We start from the raw sequence: 16906 nt of genomic DNA on the forward strand, positions 1-16906 counted from the left end.
TTTCTGTCCTGGCACCTACATTGGTCTGGAAAAACAGAGAGAATTCCTCCCCCCTTTCTTTTTCTCCCAGAGGTGGAGGTCCTATTAATGTTACCATGCTGTCTGGCCCAGCTGAATATATTTACTTAGTGTTAGGAGAGTGGTGGCCACAAAGGCAGGAATGTGCCTGAGTGTGACTTGAAAGCGGCTGTACATTTACATTTTGAACCCATAAAATAAATACAGACCGGCCTTGCCATTTTTATGAATGGCTGCATTGATTCCAAAACACGCCCACCAATCAGCAAACTATCCTCGCGCTGAAGCCACGCCCGCTTGGAATGTCGGGGCTGTTGCCTGCGCGCTGATTGGCTAGAAGTATCAAGAGGGCGTGGTCTTCCCAGGGGTATAAATTAGATGTTTGACGCTTATCTCGATAGAGAAACAAGGACTACGGTCCGAAGCTTACTGGAACTCATTGTGAAACTACTGAAGACTAGCAACTGTTCAGTGGACTGTAGCTTTAAGATATTATTCTATCGTTTTTGTGTTTTAGTCAAACTTATCATGGCATTTCTGATCTACCTGACTTTACTGACAACAGCCGTCATCACACAGGTAAGACGTTTCGTGTGCAGCTGTGAGTGAGCAAAAACATCTGTTTACAGAAAGTATTTTTTAAACATTAAGAAACCTTTCATGTGTAATCTGCAATTGACAGTGTAATATAAGTGTGAATAAAATGTAATCTTGACACGACATGAACATCCCCTGGTGTAAACAAATCTAATTGTATCTAATGTTCACATATTGACGTTTAAGTTAAAACATCAGACTTCTCTTGTCTAGTATTTATGTCTGTCTAAAAGTGGATATAATATGGCTTTAAGGTGGGATTATTCTTCCATACTGCTGGTAATCAGCATGCCTACTCATGCCTTCTTTTTTTAAAGCACAGTGATGTTGATTCCCACAAACTTGAACAAGTTTGCTCTAGTGCTGAGCGATGACTCAAACCTGAGACAGCAGGGGACGGCAAACCCTGAGCCGTCGAGACACTCAGGGCTGACCAGCCAGCAGTGACTTGACGCTTTGTCTTTGGGAGAATTTTAAATCAGCCAAAAACCCTTGGGTCTCCGAGAGATTATTTTAAATAAAAAATGAATGTAAGAGCTCCTTGCTTCCAGTTTGATGTCAAAGAAAAGCTGTTTGAGTACACTCAAAGAGAGGTAGTTTGCCCTACATGTCTGAATTTTTCATTCCATGTGAAGCATTATGGCTCTAAATGTGTCAAGAAAGCCTGTTGTAAAGCTGCACTGTAGATCGTTGTTGTTGTTGTTGTTGTTGTTGTTGTTGTTTTAGCTGTAAAAACACTTTGCATAACTCAGACAATTTGCATCTTGCCTGACATTGTGATCTTGCTCTCTGGTCTTTCCCTCCACCCTCCAGGTGACTGCTAGCTGCCCAGCTGTGTGTGAGTGCCCTGAGCGGCCTCTGGTTTGCCCTCCAGGAGTGAGCAATGTGCCAGATGGATGTGGGTGCTGCAAGGTGTGTGCTGCACAGCTAAACCAGGACTGCAACCCCATGAGGCCTTGCGACCACCACAAAGGGCTGGAGTGTAATTACGGCAACGATGTGACCATGAACTGGGGCATCTGTCGAGGTGAGAGAAAAGGGAATAGTGTATGTTTGAAAGGAAGGAATTTCAATCCGAAAAAAAATTGCTACTTTCTACAACTAATTGCACAGCTCACTCAGGGCCATAGTATTAACACATGGTATAAGTCTCCTATATTCAAAATGAGTATGGTGAATTTTATTAGCTGTAAACGCAAAAAGGTCTTCATACCTCTGTGTTCAAAACATGTCAAGTAAATGGATCTTAATGGAACCTCCCTTCCATGAAGTCAACCCCATCACAACTCCATGATCAAGTGTAAGTTTGCACATCCGAGAACAGGACGGGGGGTATTTTAATGAGTCGTAGATGTTTTATGGCAGCGACCGGGGGTTTCAAAGATAAAAATACACTTTCCATCTGCACCATGCCGGTGTTGCCCTACAAACTATGAATAGCAGGTTCTTCCATGCTTTGGAGACAAGGAGTCTGACACTTACTGTCTCCTTATTTCCACTGACCTTTCTATCTTAGTGATCCTCTGTGTGATTGTGCATACTGTTGCCATGTGAAGTCATTGTGTTTGGGTCAGGAGAATATTTGCTCAACAGCTGCTGAAAAAGAGCATGTGGTGATCTCTTCTTAAAGCAATACTTCACCCACAAAAAAAGACATTTGTATATCAATTGCTCACCCAGTGTTTCTCTGACATCTTGGAGTAAACCTCACTTTGGAAGAATAACAAAATGGAGAAAAGTCTTGATGAGTTACAACATTGCATCATACTTAATTCAGGTGTATGTCAACCTCTTCCCACAATTTGCAAGTCAATACATGTAAAGTTTAAGCTGAGTAAATTGTGTCTTTCCAGCTAAATCAGAGGGACGCACATGTGAGTACAACGGCCGGATCTACCAGAATGGCGAGAGCTTCCGTGCCGGCTGCAAACACCAGTGCACCTGCATCGATGGAGCTGTCGGCTGCGCTCCTCTCTGCACCAACAAGCTGCCGCCAGCCTCTCCATCCTGCCCCTACCCACGGCTGGTCCGGATCCCCGGGCAGTGCTGCTTCAGTGTGGACTGCCATAAGGGCACCTGGCAGCTCCTCCCTAAGCATCAGGTTTGTGTCATCATTGTTTTTGCATGATTCATCAAAGGACTCTCTAAGTGACAAACAAAGCACAATTAGGAAAACATATTTCATGAAAAACTAAATGTAATATCAAAGGGTGGAGGTGCAATACATCGCCTGCCACTTTGGTGTCTCCATATGTAGAAAACTATTAAAGTGTTGGTAAGAAAATTGTATTTTTTACGTAATAAAAAAAAGTTTGTTTTTTAAATCCAATGAATAGCAGTTGAATAACTAGAAATATATGTTATTTATTTGAGAAAAAAAATGTACATGTCCTTATACCTAAAATAATATCAGATTGCAGATTTCTTATTTTGTTTCTTATTACAAAAAACATTGAGTAAACACAATTTAAGAAGCTTGAACCAGAGAAGATAGGAATTTAAGGTATAAAGAGGAGTAAAGTCTCTCCTCCTCTGACCCATTGCACTTAAGTAATAACCAGGGCACTGTGGTGATAACAGTGTGAACAAAACATATAAGATAGGCTTGACCGCGGCATTGTCTAATCTTATCTTATTTATGATCCCAGGTGCCTCCGCCACAACAACCCCTGCCCAAACATCAACACCATATGGAACATAATAACGAGCTGGCCAACGAGTTTACAGACGTCAAGTCCAGCGGCTGGGAGAGTGAACATGGCTACAAACACCTGCCTGGTGAGAGAGACTCAACTGAGGGGCAATATTTAGTGCTAAGGATTACTGCTTTACTCACATTTTTGCAAAAAAAAGCATCATCTGCAAAAATAATATATTACAGAATTTAAAAAATTGTTAATATTGTGTATATTTATTTAAAAAAAGACACGTACGAATATTTAACATTTGTACATTATCAATTTGGGGCCAATTTAAGATATGTAACTACTTTTCTGTATTGTTAGTCCCCTTGTGACCCCACAATAGGGAACAGACCCCAGGTTGGGAACTACTGGCCTAATCGATGTGTATGATTTATTTTTTTCTCCTTCCATCTCTTTGTGGCTCCTCAGTGTGGAACCATCTAAAGAAGTGTCCCATCCAGACCACTGACTGGTCCCAGTGCTCCAGCAGCTGTGGGATGGGTGTTTCTTCTCGCATCACCAACAAAAACCCTCAGTGCAAACTGGAGAGAGAAACGAGAATCTGTACCGTACGACCGTGCCACGGCCTCACAGTCCCCGCCAAGGTGAGGCCCAATAAACTTGATTTGAACTGAAAGAGAGACAGACCGGAGTCATAGGTCGAATATTCTCATTACTGCCAAGATAATTCCTTATCAGAAAATCTTATCTCTTTCAGAGAAACCTAAACGCCTTGAGATAACACGCATCAATGGGGAATTAATTCAACTCTTATCAATCCATGACAGACTGTGCAGGTTGAAACAATACCTGCTCAAGTTTGCTCTGCTAACTTGTTCCTATCTGTGCTGCTGAGTGTATCGTTAGACATTCTGGTGCTGAGTAAATATGCTCTTAGTGCTAATGCCATCTTTATCCCAAGCTTAAGAACGGAGATTATTTTAGCGGTACTTTTAGGAAGCTCTGCATCCAGTGGGAAAAGGGCAGTGCTGTTCTACTCAGTGTTTTGGCTGTGAGCAGGCGCCTTTTTAAATATAGTCCCCCACCCCCGGCATTCCTGCTAAGCAACTGTCCATAGCTTTTCCCCTTCTGTGTACTCAGAGTCCAGGGAAGTGCTGTGTCTATATTAATCCCCCATGTTGGACACACACTAAGATCTCTTCTCACTGCTCTACTGGGCTCAAAGCTCCTGTGCCAAGAACCCTCATAGGTGTCAAAGAGTTTAACTATCAAACGTTGAATTAATGTGTAATCTTTTAAACTAATCACTTCAATCTAAAAATAATCCCTCATTCCCTGTGAAAAAATCCCTGTTTCGGCATTACGAGTTGACGTCTGGCCCTCTTAATGTGAAACTAATGAGTTTGAGGGCAAAGCTGCTTAAATCTGCTGTTATGTAAAACTACAGGGCCGATAAAAGCCAAACCTCATTAGTTTTATTTTACAAATAAAATGTTCATGTTGTTTTTGGTGAATTTTGCTTCTGAAGGCAATTGGGCAGAACACTCCTCATTCAGACTATGAAACTCACCTCTTTTATTTGTATCCTCAAACCACAGAAAGGGAAGAAGTGCTCCCCGGCCCAGAAAGCCCCCGAGCCCATCCGCCTGACCTATGGAGAATGCGCGAGTGTCCGCCTCTACCGGCCCAACTACTGTGGAGTGTGTGCGGACGGGCGGTGCTGCTCGCCACGCCGCACACGCACTGTCCCTGTGACCTTTGTCTGCCCCGACGGAGAGCATTTCCAGCGGTCGGCCATGTTCATCCAGTCGTGTAAATGTAGCAATGACTGTGGACACCTCAACGAAGTGGCCCTCCCGCCACAGCAGTGGATGTATGGAGATACACACCAGTTCATAGACTAGTATTAAGGATTTGTATTTTTTGTTATAATGTGATGAGGTAAACTTTCTTGATGAAGGAAGACGCTTCAAGACCAGGGGCCATTTTTCTCATTTGGTTCCAAAGTGAAGAACACAGGCACCCGCCTGAATGCTGAACAGCGAGGGCCGCCTCGGTTTAATTTCAATCATAAAGGCAACCTTTGATTTTATTGTGTGACCAGAGTGGATTGTACACTTCTGTTCAAACAGACATGGGACCTAAATTAGAGCCCTGAAGCACCCCTGGACTTCCTCCTCTCTGGATTGATTGCTGGTTCAGGTTTTGAGGATTTTTTTTTTTGTAACCTCTCTGATCAGCCTGAGGAGAAATACGACAAGAGCAACAAAGCACTTTGTGTAGCACTGAAACGTAGGAACTATAACTATGACAGCAGTGCACAAAGGAGTACTACACCTCCTACAACAGCCTGTGATGGTCAATAACTCCATATCCCATAATGCACTATGACTACTCAGTGACAAGCAAAATTATTTGTTTTGCAGCTTTATTTAGAAGGAAAATGTGGACTTTTTAAAATATGTCAGCACAGTATGTTAAGAACATAAGCACAGACTTAAAGGATTGTTCCTTGTTGTGGCATGCTGACGTAACAAGCATTTTTATATTTACACAACGAATGACACTGTTCCTGACTATTTCAATTATAAGGGACGCTATCTGGAACTGACAAGAGCGTTCAGCAAGGACTGGACCAATGTTATTAGCTTTCTTGATTATGCATTAAATGCAGCTTAGAGAAATGTCTTACTCAAACCTGTATTTGAGAATTTATTTTGGATCACTGTATTCTGTAAATATATTCTTTATTTGGATCCAAATTTGTATGGTCACATTTATTTACTCTTATGGATTTAGACACTTCTGTGTTGCTTCATCCATGTGATAAAACTGGCTGCTCAAGGTTTATTTTCACTGAACATGTTTCAAACATGGCATGACAGTTCACCATAGCCGGAACATGCTACTAACTGTTAGGGGAAAACAGTGGCTATGATTATAGCACCCTCTGCTTGTGAGGATAATTAACTACAACACGTTTAGTGTGACATCGGACTGCTTAACTATGTAAACAAAATGAAATACACCATTAATAAGGTATAAAAAGTTTATTTCTTCAACCAAAACAATAAATCCATATTTTAACACTAAAAACAAGCACCCTGCGAAGAACAAAAAGTTTTTTATCATTATAAACTTGCCACATATAGTCGTAGGGGGACTTTAAAATAAATGTTGAGGTTTTTTTTCTCATCCACCAAAATACGGTCACACACGTTCTCCACTGAAAGACACTTCAGGCTCATCTGGACTGTTCAACTGCAAAGAGAAAAAGCAATGTTTTAAGTATTTGAGGGCACAAAATATATGTACTTTAGAAGATGAACATCTTCACTAATATGTGTGATGATAATGTTGACCAGGTTCATAAACACACACACTGATTCCTGGCTGTTTTAATTGAGCTTTTCCTACCAGTAACAGAAGAGGACAGCAGTTAGGCATAATGCTTTCACCATGTTAACAATGAAGAGATATACATAAAAAACATTATACCAGTGCACATGTACACTGACTGGGAGTAAAGCTTGCGAGTGAGAATAGAACTTACTGTAGGAGGAGATATCAATCTCCTCTGGTAGCTCTGCTACGTTGACTTCGAAGCGGTCCTGGACGTCGTTCAGGGTCTTAGCGTCAGCCTCGTCAGACACAAAGGTGACGGCCAGGCCTTTGGTGCCAAACCTGCCGGCACGGGCCACCTGAGGTACAAACGAAGAAGATAGGGCTCAAAACAGGCTTAGCTTAAAGGAGAAAAAGGATGCCGAAAACAAAAGGGTGGGTATAACCATGGAAAAAGGTTAAAGTTTGGAATTACACTTCTGATTGTAAAACATAACCAAGCACAATATTCTAATATCGCATTTTCTTGTATCTTTTTTATAGATTAATTAACAAAAAAGGCAAATTGGGTAGATCGTAGGGGTGTAACGGTATACGTACCGAAAATATTCGGTATAGGCCCTTCGGTTCGGTACACGTGTGTACCGAACGAATATAACAGTAAACGATTGAGAACAACTTTTTGGAAGTAATCTCAGGTTCTGCGTCGCAGCATTCAGTGTAATTTGCTCCCATTGGGTTCAACGTGTCACAGAGCGACCAAGTCATTTCATTGGACGAGAGGCATACTATGAGAGCTGGTCACAGGGATGCGTTCAAATGTAGTCAGTCATTTGACGAACTGTCGAAATGGCGAACGCAGACAAAGTTGAGATCGAAAATCCTCCAGCATCATTGAAGTCTCCGGTTTGGGAACATTTTGGTTTCGCAGTTACGTACAAGGATGACGGAAAAAGACAGGTGGACCGAACCAAAGCTGTTTGTCGGCTAAAACAAAAATAGGTTACGCGGCTGGCAATACATAAACGTGCACACTCATTTGAAAAGGCATCACCCGAACGTGAATATCACCGGTACCAAAAGAAAAATTACTGAAGTGCAAACCCAACTCCCGCTAGCATTTAAGCCTCCACCACTCGCAAAAACTTCAGACCGAGCCAAAGCTATTACAAACACCAAATATCCTTATGTTGCCATGTTAGCAAAGCGCTACCTGGCAGTATATGCTACCTCAGTCCCTAGCGAGACAGGGGTGTTCTCCACAGCAGGAGACATTGTTAGTGCCAGCAGATCTGCCCTTTCGGCAAGCAATGTGGACAAGTTCATCTTTCTTTAAAAAAACATGAAAATACAATGACAAGCAAGTCATTATGTCTAACTGGCTGCTTAGGTGAGTACTAGCACAGTACAGTTCAAGTACAGATTATTTCAGTTCATCGAAATGCTGCACCATAATGTTTATTTCATTTTGTATTTATTTTAGTGAATATTGACAGTTTAATAATACTGTACCGAAAACGTACCGAACCGTGACCTAAAAACCGAGGTACGTACCGAACGGAAATATTTGTGAACCGTTACACCCCTAGTAGATCGGTGCCCATGTATGGGATTTTTGTTTAATCTATAATATAGAAAACAGAAAATAATATAGCTGCACTGACTCTGTGAAGGTATGTGTCAGAATCCTCTGGCATGTCGTAGTTGAAGACAATGTTGACTCGCTCGATGTCCATGCCTCGACCAAACAGGTTGGTGGCAACCAGGATTCGTCGCTGGAAGTCTTTAAACTGCTGGTACCGGGATAACCTGTGGGGGTTAGCAGAAATAAGGATAAGACAGACATTATTCTATATTAGAAAGACTGATATCAAGTTTCTTCCTTTTAAACTATGTAATTTCCAACCTAAATCTTATAATATATATTTTATAAAATGAGTACAGTAATGTTATGGGAATTTGTTATGGTGAGGAACCCTACTGTGAAATTCAATGCAAGAAAAAAAGATTAGAAATAAAAAAAGGCACTTACCGCTCCTCCTGTGCCATGCCCCTGTGGATGGCGATGGCGGGGAAATTCTGCTCCACCAGCAGCTGTGACAGAGCCACACAGCGGTGCACTGACTTAACAAAGATCACCACCTAAAAGGGAACAAAAAGGAAATACTTTCATATTTTTATCCAGGGAATGGCTTTCTCGAGATACAGACCAGCTTACATCCACATGACAAAGATTTAACTTTCAATTTATTTGAAGATCAGGGCTGCAAATGTACATTTCTGAATAATAAGCTCTTTTATGAAGATTAAAATGAATATAATAAATATGTTCATAACTGATTCTGATCAAGTCTATTAATAAGTGCCAAATACCTGGTTGAACTCGAGTACATCGAGCAGGTCGAAGAGCTTTCGGTTCTTCTCGCTATCCTTGATCTTGCAGTAATACTGTTGTAAGCCGTGGAGTGTCAGCTTGGTCTCGTCATCCACAAACACTTCCATGGGCTACACAGCAAGAGAGGAAGCAAACGTTATTCTCACATACAGACACATTACAATTCCACTTAATTTTATGAATTTGGAGCATGCTTTGACAAATGCATGGTGGCTAGCTAAGCTTGTTCTCCTGGACTGCAGCAGAGCCAGGAGGAGTGACTGTCCTGACCCAGCCAAATCTGCCCAGGAGGATCACTCTGCCCCTCATAAATGGCCACTTATGACACTGACAGCCACACGTGGGCAAAGCTGAGAGGGACTTTGTAACAAACACTGAAATAACTCAAACATGAAACATTATATGTTGATGATAACTCACATCCTGCATGAACTTGCGGCAGACGGGACGGATGTCTTTGCTTAGCGTTGCACTGAACATCATAACCTGTTTCTCATGGGGTGTCACCCTGAAGATTTCCTGGACATCACGTCTCATGTCTGTTGAAACAAGAAATAAATACTTCCATAATTATGAATCACTGCATTTTAGTTCATCTCTGTATAAAAAGCAATAGAGATGCTTTAGCCATGCTCAATATCTCTATACATTAGGTAGAAGGTCTTTTTTATAGTAATAAATGTACAATTAGATGACAATGAAAACATACCAGCCAAGACACTATTATTTTTCCCATTAAATTATGCACACTAGCTCTTAAATATTAAATGAAAGCTTCAGCTTATTAGAAATGATTTTATGGAGAAAGAACAAACATGAGTAGTGGGAGAGATGACGTGACACTATGATAAGTAAGATAATACTACACAGGAAACTAATAACTAAATCCTCCCTATCTTACATACTGCCAACAGTCCTTCACCAAAGCTACTTTCCTAAAATACCACTTTAAAACACTTTGGCTCCTACTCACCAAGCTGCTCCAGCATCCTATCGCACTCGTCCAGCACAAAGTGTTTGATGTTCTTCACGTTGAGGGTCTTGTTGCGGATGAGGGCCAGGGTACGTCCTGGGGTTCCTACGACAATGTGAGGGCAGTTCTTCTTCAATACTTCCTCGTCTTTCTTGATAGCCAGGCCACCGAAGAACACCGACACCTTGACAGTGGGCATGTATTTGGAGAAGCGCTCGTACTCTTTGCTGATCTGGAAGGCCAATTCTCGCGTGTGGCACATTACAAGGACAGATACCTGGGAAACAGAGAATCATGACATTAGTGTAAGTGATTTAAAAAAGTGTTGAGTCTGTCTCCAAAAACAATCGGTACTGATGATTCGTCCATACATGTGAGCAGCACATACCAGTGTTTCCCATACATTGATTTATTTGTGGCGGGCCGCCACAAATAAATATCTTCCGCCACAAATGGATCTCATAAAAGTGCGGTGCCCCCACAAATAGAATCAAATTCTGTGGGAAACACTGCATAAGCCGCGTTCACACCGGAGTACTTTTCCCCTTTAGTTCCGTTAGTACCCCTTATGTTGCATTCACCAAAAAGAGTACTTGGTGCCGGGAACTTTTACCCCCATTTTTAGTGCCTGCTGAGAGGTGGTACTATCCCGGGGGGGAAAGTGCCCCAGTTCTGATTGGCTGGGCGAATTGCAAACCACACCCTGTAAAACTCTGAAAAGTTTTGTGAAGCCGCCATTGTATTTGTGGCATTAGCATCATTAGCATTAGCGCCGCGCACCAACGGAGAGAGAATAACTTATGGCTAGGGTTGGGTATCGTTTGAATTTCCACGATTCTGATTCTACTTTTCGATTCCGGTTCTTAACGGTTCTCAATTCCGATTCTTTGAGGGGCAGGGTGAAAAAAATTATTGAGTTCTTGTTGAGAAAAACAAGCATATCTGCATTCTCAGGCATACCAGGAAGAAATGTTTGAACATTTTAAAGCAAAATGATTCAATCTGGTGCACTTTAAGCAAAATTACTAGAGACTAGATCCCATAAACACCCATATGAAAAAGATCGGTTTACATTTGAATAATTAAATAAGTATGTGAGCATAACCAATAACCCATAGCCAATAACAAATATATGTAACGTATTTTATGTTTGTTGTTCATTCATATCTTATTTTACTATTTTATTTATGCATATTTTTTTACCTCCAGTTTAAAACGATATGTCTGGTTTACTGTCCTATAGTATACATTGGAATGATTTCAAACCTGTTTTATCCCAATAATTATAAAGGAGTGTCTTGGAAATATGTGTTTACATAAATTGTGATCAAAACGTTTGAGACCCACTGAGATAACTTAGACTAAAGTGAACTATCTAAACACTGAGTCCTTCACCTCACTGAGCTGTAGTTATCAGCCTCTCAGTCAGACTGGAGAGGACTCTCCCTCCACATCATTGTAGAAACATCTTCTTCTTCCAGCTAGCAGCAGATGCTAATAACAACAGCGCCGGTTCCAGTGCACCCTCCCTTTCTCCCTCGCTCACTCGCACTTTGGCTGTGAGCTGCGGGTGCCAGATAAGCCAACATCCCCCATTTTCATCACTTGCAGCGCCCATCGTACAGGGCGAATGAAACGTGTAACCGGGGTGAAAAAGGGTGTTACATTTACTTAATTATGAATGTTGTTACATCAAGGCCGAAAATTAGGATGAGCACCAACGGTCAAAACATTTGTTTTCCCTCCCAGAGCAGCGCCTCCACAGATCTGGCGCCCTAGGTGAACATCTATAATGCCAGTGCAACGGGCCGGCCCTGGTCTCAGGTTACACTGTAGGAAGTGTAGGTACAACGCTACATTTCCCGCCTCGCCACAGTCATACAGTAGGCTACGGAGAGCGGCGAGAAACATTTCCTCAGGCATCGAAAAGCGGAACCGAAATTCACATTTCTAAATGATGCCGTTGGAATCGAAATGTTGGAACCGGAGGTGTCGGCGTTCTGGCGACACCTCCTGGGAGTCCCAGCAGCTTCTACTGAAGCCAGTCCCCAACGCCGGGGACTTCGGGCGGCAGTATACCCAAAGCAGAAGAAGACGAAGTGACGTCAGTGGCTCATTTGCGTAATCTTCCCTCAGGGAAAAGTACTCCGGTGTGAACGCGATTGGTATTTAGTGCCCTGGGGTAATAAGTGCCGGGGCACTAAGTACTGCAAAGTACACGGTGTGAACACGGCTATTCTCTTCCAATATAATTTTTGTTCTCTAAAAATGTTGGCGAGTAATATACACCCAACTTAAAACATGTGTTCTTAACTTTGTTCAGGGACATTGTCAATGCAATGTTGAGTGCATTGGGCCTGCGACCTGATCAACAAACAGAGAATGCAAATTTCATAGCGACAAAAAGGAATTCAGAGTAAGACTTAATAAGTGGAATCAATGTTAAACACAAAAATAAAAAGGACCCTTAAGCAGATAAGACAAGAAAAAAATATATATGACCAACTCACCTGGCCATCTACAGGTTCTATCTGTTGCAGGGTGGCAAGGACAAACACTGCTGTCTTTCCCATACCAGACTTGGCCTGACACAGGATGTCCATGCCCAGGATAGCTTGTGGAATACACTCATGTTGGACTGAAAAAAAAAAAAATGGCAATTAAGGTGAGTGAAATTATCAAACAAACGTTCTTTCTTCTCTACTTTATAACTGCATCAGAAGTAGTAGGAGTATGTCTGGAGGTGTAGGACATAAATTGGTGGATGTAGTTGTAAGCTATTCACCTTCTGAGGGATGCTCAAAACCACAGTCAACAATTGCACGGAGAAGCTCGGGTTTAAGGAGAAAGTCTCTGAACCCTGAGCTGTGAATGGATACGTATGACCCCTTCACTTCCTTCTTGGTTGCTGGGGTCCCACTCTCGGGAACTCCCTGGGGCTCCTCGTCCTCCTCATAGTCCAGAAGTTCATTATCAACGTCTGTCTCGGCCATCTGTAAGAACAACATGTATATAAGCTAATCTATATCTCACAACGATAAACATACATCAATCCTCTATTATGTTCAAGCTTAATATTTGAGATGAAGGCCAGGTGGTCATGGACTATTTAAATTGTGAATTTCTTCTTGCATTAATAAATGTTACAATGTTTTTTTTTGTATTCTCTATAACATTCTCATTTTAACTTATGTGTGATCATGAATCCGCTCTTTACAAAAAGCATATAACTCGGAAAGATGTCGGTCCTAGCTTGATGCTAAGTTGATCAGAAGCTTGCTCAGCTGTCGTAAATTTGGATCGTTTGGCGTTAGCAGGCCGCAGCCGGGTTTCGCATGAAAATAAATTAACTGAGTCTTTGGAAAAGGCAGTTGAACATTAACCTGTAGGTTAAAAACACATTATAAAGTGATCCCTTTGAGTTATTACAATTGGGTTGACTGAATATGATGGCCGACCGGTGTTATCATCGTCCTTCTCTTTCATTCAAGCCGGCTAGTTAGCATGCTAGCAACTAACTATGAACGTGACTGACGCATTAATTTAACAAACAATAAAAGCAACAGTACTGTCTACCTTATCTTACTATGTTACTTATATAACATCGCGTCGTTCGCCGTGTAGTATTGTCTATTTGACGAATCGTCCAAAAACAAAACTATAACTAGATAACTATGGCTAATTGCCTAACTCAAAACAAAGCTAATGTTAATATGGCTAGCTTGGTAGCTACCAACGCGAATATTAGTCCCAGCTGTAGCTAACTCTACAACACATTTCACGCATTTCTCGGTACATTTTAATGCAGCTGCATTCTGGTGAGTTTGTTGTATAAGAATAGTATACATTGAATGCAACGTTACCTTGCTGTGATAGTTCTATGTCCCGCCGATGTCTATGTGCGTACGGAGCTACCAAGGATTCACAGTGGAGTGCGCACACATGTATGGTATGTTCAGGTACAACTCGAAAAATCCGACGCTCTCTTTGCGGTGTGAACCAATGGCTGTTCAAAATACCGTGTTAGAGGTTTTGCCCGATATCAACGGAAGACCTCACGCAACAAAAATATAAGGTGAGTGATTTGTGATGCTAGACAAAGCTATGATTATGGAAACAGACCAGTCCATATCCTTAGAACGAGAATTACGTTATTTGCGATAAAACGTGAAGGCATCTGTCTCTAAACAGCAGCGTCTCTAAATCGTCAACTTTTCCAAGGCTGTGATTGGTCAGAATCGTGGAAGTCGGAAAAAGACATATAACTGGAATATTTAATGAACTATTATAGATTTATATTGACCAAATTAGTCCTGACATTTTATGACATAGTGCAGACATTATTCTCCCGGGAATTGTCTTTTGCTGTATTCAACAGATGAATGTCCTAGGCCATGACCAAACCACAAACTACTTCATTTTTAGTCAACCATTATCCGTATGATATTTCCCATACAGCACTATTCGTTTTAAGTTTTTGCTTCTCACAAAAATATCCTGAGCCTTGGGAGCTGCAATATCCAGTTTGGCCACTTGGGGGCAATACAGTCAACCCATTTGGGCAAGGGACAGATAGCTGTACTTAAAAGTATGCTCATGTTTGCCATAAGGGGCCTCAATACAAAGGCAGAGAATATCCCTCAAGGCCTGCCTAAGGTAAAAAAGCATTGCTATTACTAATTAGAACTGGATTAAGGATGCTCTCTTACCATACGATATAATTGTTTTTACTATTGTGGAAGGTCACAGGATCAAATCTTTATTTCCAATTCATTTTCAGCCCTCAGAAAAAGGGGAGTTGAGTATTACTTTCTTAAATGTCCCATACTGGGTTAACAACACTGTTATGTTCATTACAGGACAACAAATGCAGGCACATACCTAGGTTCTGAGGCTATAACATTTCCTGACCTGCATTTGGAGAAAAATACAAGGTATACCTGAAATCCATGCTTCAGCTGTTAACTTTTAAATTGTTTGTGCCTGAAGTCTAATCCTAAATTCAATATCGCCGAGTGGGCTGTAACCATGAACACAGAGACGAAAGAACATTTAAAAAATGACAAGACAAAGTATTTTTTGAGGGTTTGGGGACTACTCTGCATTATTGTAATATGTGTCTCTTGCATTTTTTCAGTGTTTTGTTTTGTCTGAGGTAAAGGACTACATCGGACTACATGCCCTTCCTTCACCATTATGCAGTGATATGCTACCTGCTGCCAATCTTAGGAACAACTCAGTTTACACAGAACCACTACAACTAATGTTGGCTGTTAGTGATACAATCACTGTAGCAAAAAAAGAACACAAAGTAATTGTTTTTAAAGAAATGACACTGAAAATAGCAATACAGAATACAGGTGCTTGTAGTTATGACACTACAGTTAGTTGTTATGACATTATATCTCACAGAGCCAGAGATTGACACAATAAGTTATAACATATACATTTGTGTCACATAATTAATCGTTTAGTTGCCATGCACAGAAATCCCCTAAAGCTTACACCACTGTACGACACCTGCAGGCCCTGCCTTCCTTCTAAATAAAGCTCAACACTGATTGGCTGTCTGTGTTGTCAATCCAACGGAATCTGGCAGCCAGAAAAGCCCATTGGCCTGTGACATGCCAATCAAATCCAAATCTGCCACCTGATTGGTGCGCCCCGCCTGGTGCTTAGCAGAAGGCAAAGGACGTCAGCTCGGTGTGATTTACACGGTAATGAGTGATGCTACCGTTTTTGCCATATCCCCGTTGAACCACAGGCTACATCGAACGGCTGCCATGATATTTTAGCGGATCTCTACGGAAATATTGTCCTCCTTCAATTCAAGTCCCACACACGGGCCTCTCCAGCTGTGCGACGCGGCGCTGGCTCCCGGTTGAGCGGCGGCAGGACGATGGCACTGCGCTGGACCGTCTCCCTGCATTTGTCCTCGGTGGTCTATTAAGATTTTAATTAGCCGATAACAAACACACCTTTGACATTTACGACGGGCAGATGTTGGAGCGACTATAAACGCACCGCTCTGATTATGGAAAGGGAGTCCAGGTAGGCATTTATTTGTTTATTTGAGGTGTTTATTTTTGAATGGGATGTCAATGTTATCGTGTGGAACCTATTTACGGGCCCAATAGCTTATTCATTTGTATAAATTCAACGTGAAAACTGCACAGGCCCACATAACAACACACTGTTGGCTCTCGGAGCTCCATCAACAGCATCCGTCTGCTCCATTTATCTCAGGGAAAAATTCCACTGTACGGCATGCCAGCGGAGACACGGCCCATTCATTGGGCTGTAAACCGCATTCACTGCTAAGGCATAGATCTTTGCGATCTCATTTTTAATGTCGTTACACAAGCGTATTTTGGTGAGGGAAGCCGGGACATTTGCTGCCGCACATCATGCCGGTTATGTGTCATTTTGGCCACAGATGTTGAGCCATGAGTGGACTGCAGAGCATAGGCCTGTTGTTCAGGCATTCTCCAGCCACAGCAGGCCGGGATAACGAGCTGTCATGTCCCAACAACCCAGGCAATAGGATTACAGGCTCACCAGGTCTGCACCGCACACTGTAGGAGCCAGTGTCACCTTTAAAAATGGCTTATTTTCTGTTGTGACAGCAGAGGGGCTATTATCCACCTCTGTGTTTCTATACAGGTTTTTGTGGAACTGTCCTTGATATACACCACACACTGGACTCCTTGCTGTAGCTAAAATTGTCATTGGGGTTACTTTATCCATCTTAACAAGAGTGTCAACAGCAGTAAATCCCTTTTTAAGTGTTTGGCTTGTAAGACTGGAAGCCAGCCTTTCTCTGAGTACTGAAAAAAACACTTCCTCAAATGACTGTGCTTTTAATCTGGGCCAGGCACATATACTGTAAACCTCACAAGTGTAACAAACTGTAGGGAACTGACACAGCTTCTGGGA

At 41.9% G+C, this 16906-nt stretch overlaps 3 protein-coding genes across 4 annotated transcripts in view; 2 read left to right on the forward strand and 1 right to left on the reverse strand.

Moving 5' to 3' along the window:
* Window positions 1-436: 436 nt before the first annotated feature.
* Window positions 437-6016, forward strand: LOC117446818 (CCN family member 1-like). The gene is made up of 6 exons (XM_034083274.1): window positions 437-597; window positions 1429-1642; window positions 2469-2716; window positions 3264-3393; window positions 3729-3904; window positions 4859-6016. The coding sequence occupies exons 1-6, from the start codon at window positions 547-549 to the stop codon at window positions 5162-5164; spliced, it is 1125 nt and encodes a 374-aa protein (XP_033939165.1). The 5' UTR covers window positions 437-546; the 3' UTR covers window positions 5165-6016.
* Window positions 6017-6295: 279 nt separating this feature from the next.
* Window positions 6296-13972, reverse strand: LOC117446811 (ATP-dependent RNA helicase DDX39A). The gene is made up of 10 exons (XM_034083261.2): window positions 13834-13972; window positions 12756-12963; window positions 12481-12608; window positions 9971-10247; window positions 9418-9536; window positions 8976-9107; window positions 8635-8744; window positions 8267-8411; window positions 6814-6961; window positions 6296-6521 (listed from the first exon to the last, which is right to left on the reverse strand). The coding sequence occupies exons 2-10, from the start codon at window positions 12961-12963 to the stop codon at window positions 6505-6507; spliced, it is 1284 nt and encodes a 427-aa protein (XP_033939152.1). The 5' UTR covers window positions 13834-13972; the 3' UTR covers window positions 6296-6504.
* A 1694-nt stretch (window positions 13973-15666) lies between these two features.
* The window catches only part of evi5l (ecotropic viral integration site 5 like), a 32065-nt gene continuing 30825 nt past the window's right edge, over window positions 15667-16906 (forward strand). For both annotated transcript variants that reach the window (XM_034083237.1, XM_034083246.1), the window contains exon 1: window positions 15667-16021. The gene's annotated coding sequence lies outside the window, so the exon portion shown is untranslated. The remainder of the gene's footprint in view (window positions 16022-16906) is intronic.

Source organism: Pseudochaenichthys georgianus, chromosome 1, assembly GCF_902827115.2.
Source record: "Pseudochaenichthys georgianus chromosome 1, fPseGeo1.2, whole genome shotgun sequence".
NCBI classification, from domain to species: domain Eukaryota; kingdom Metazoa; phylum Chordata; class Actinopteri; order Perciformes; family Channichthyidae; genus Pseudochaenichthys; species Pseudochaenichthys georgianus.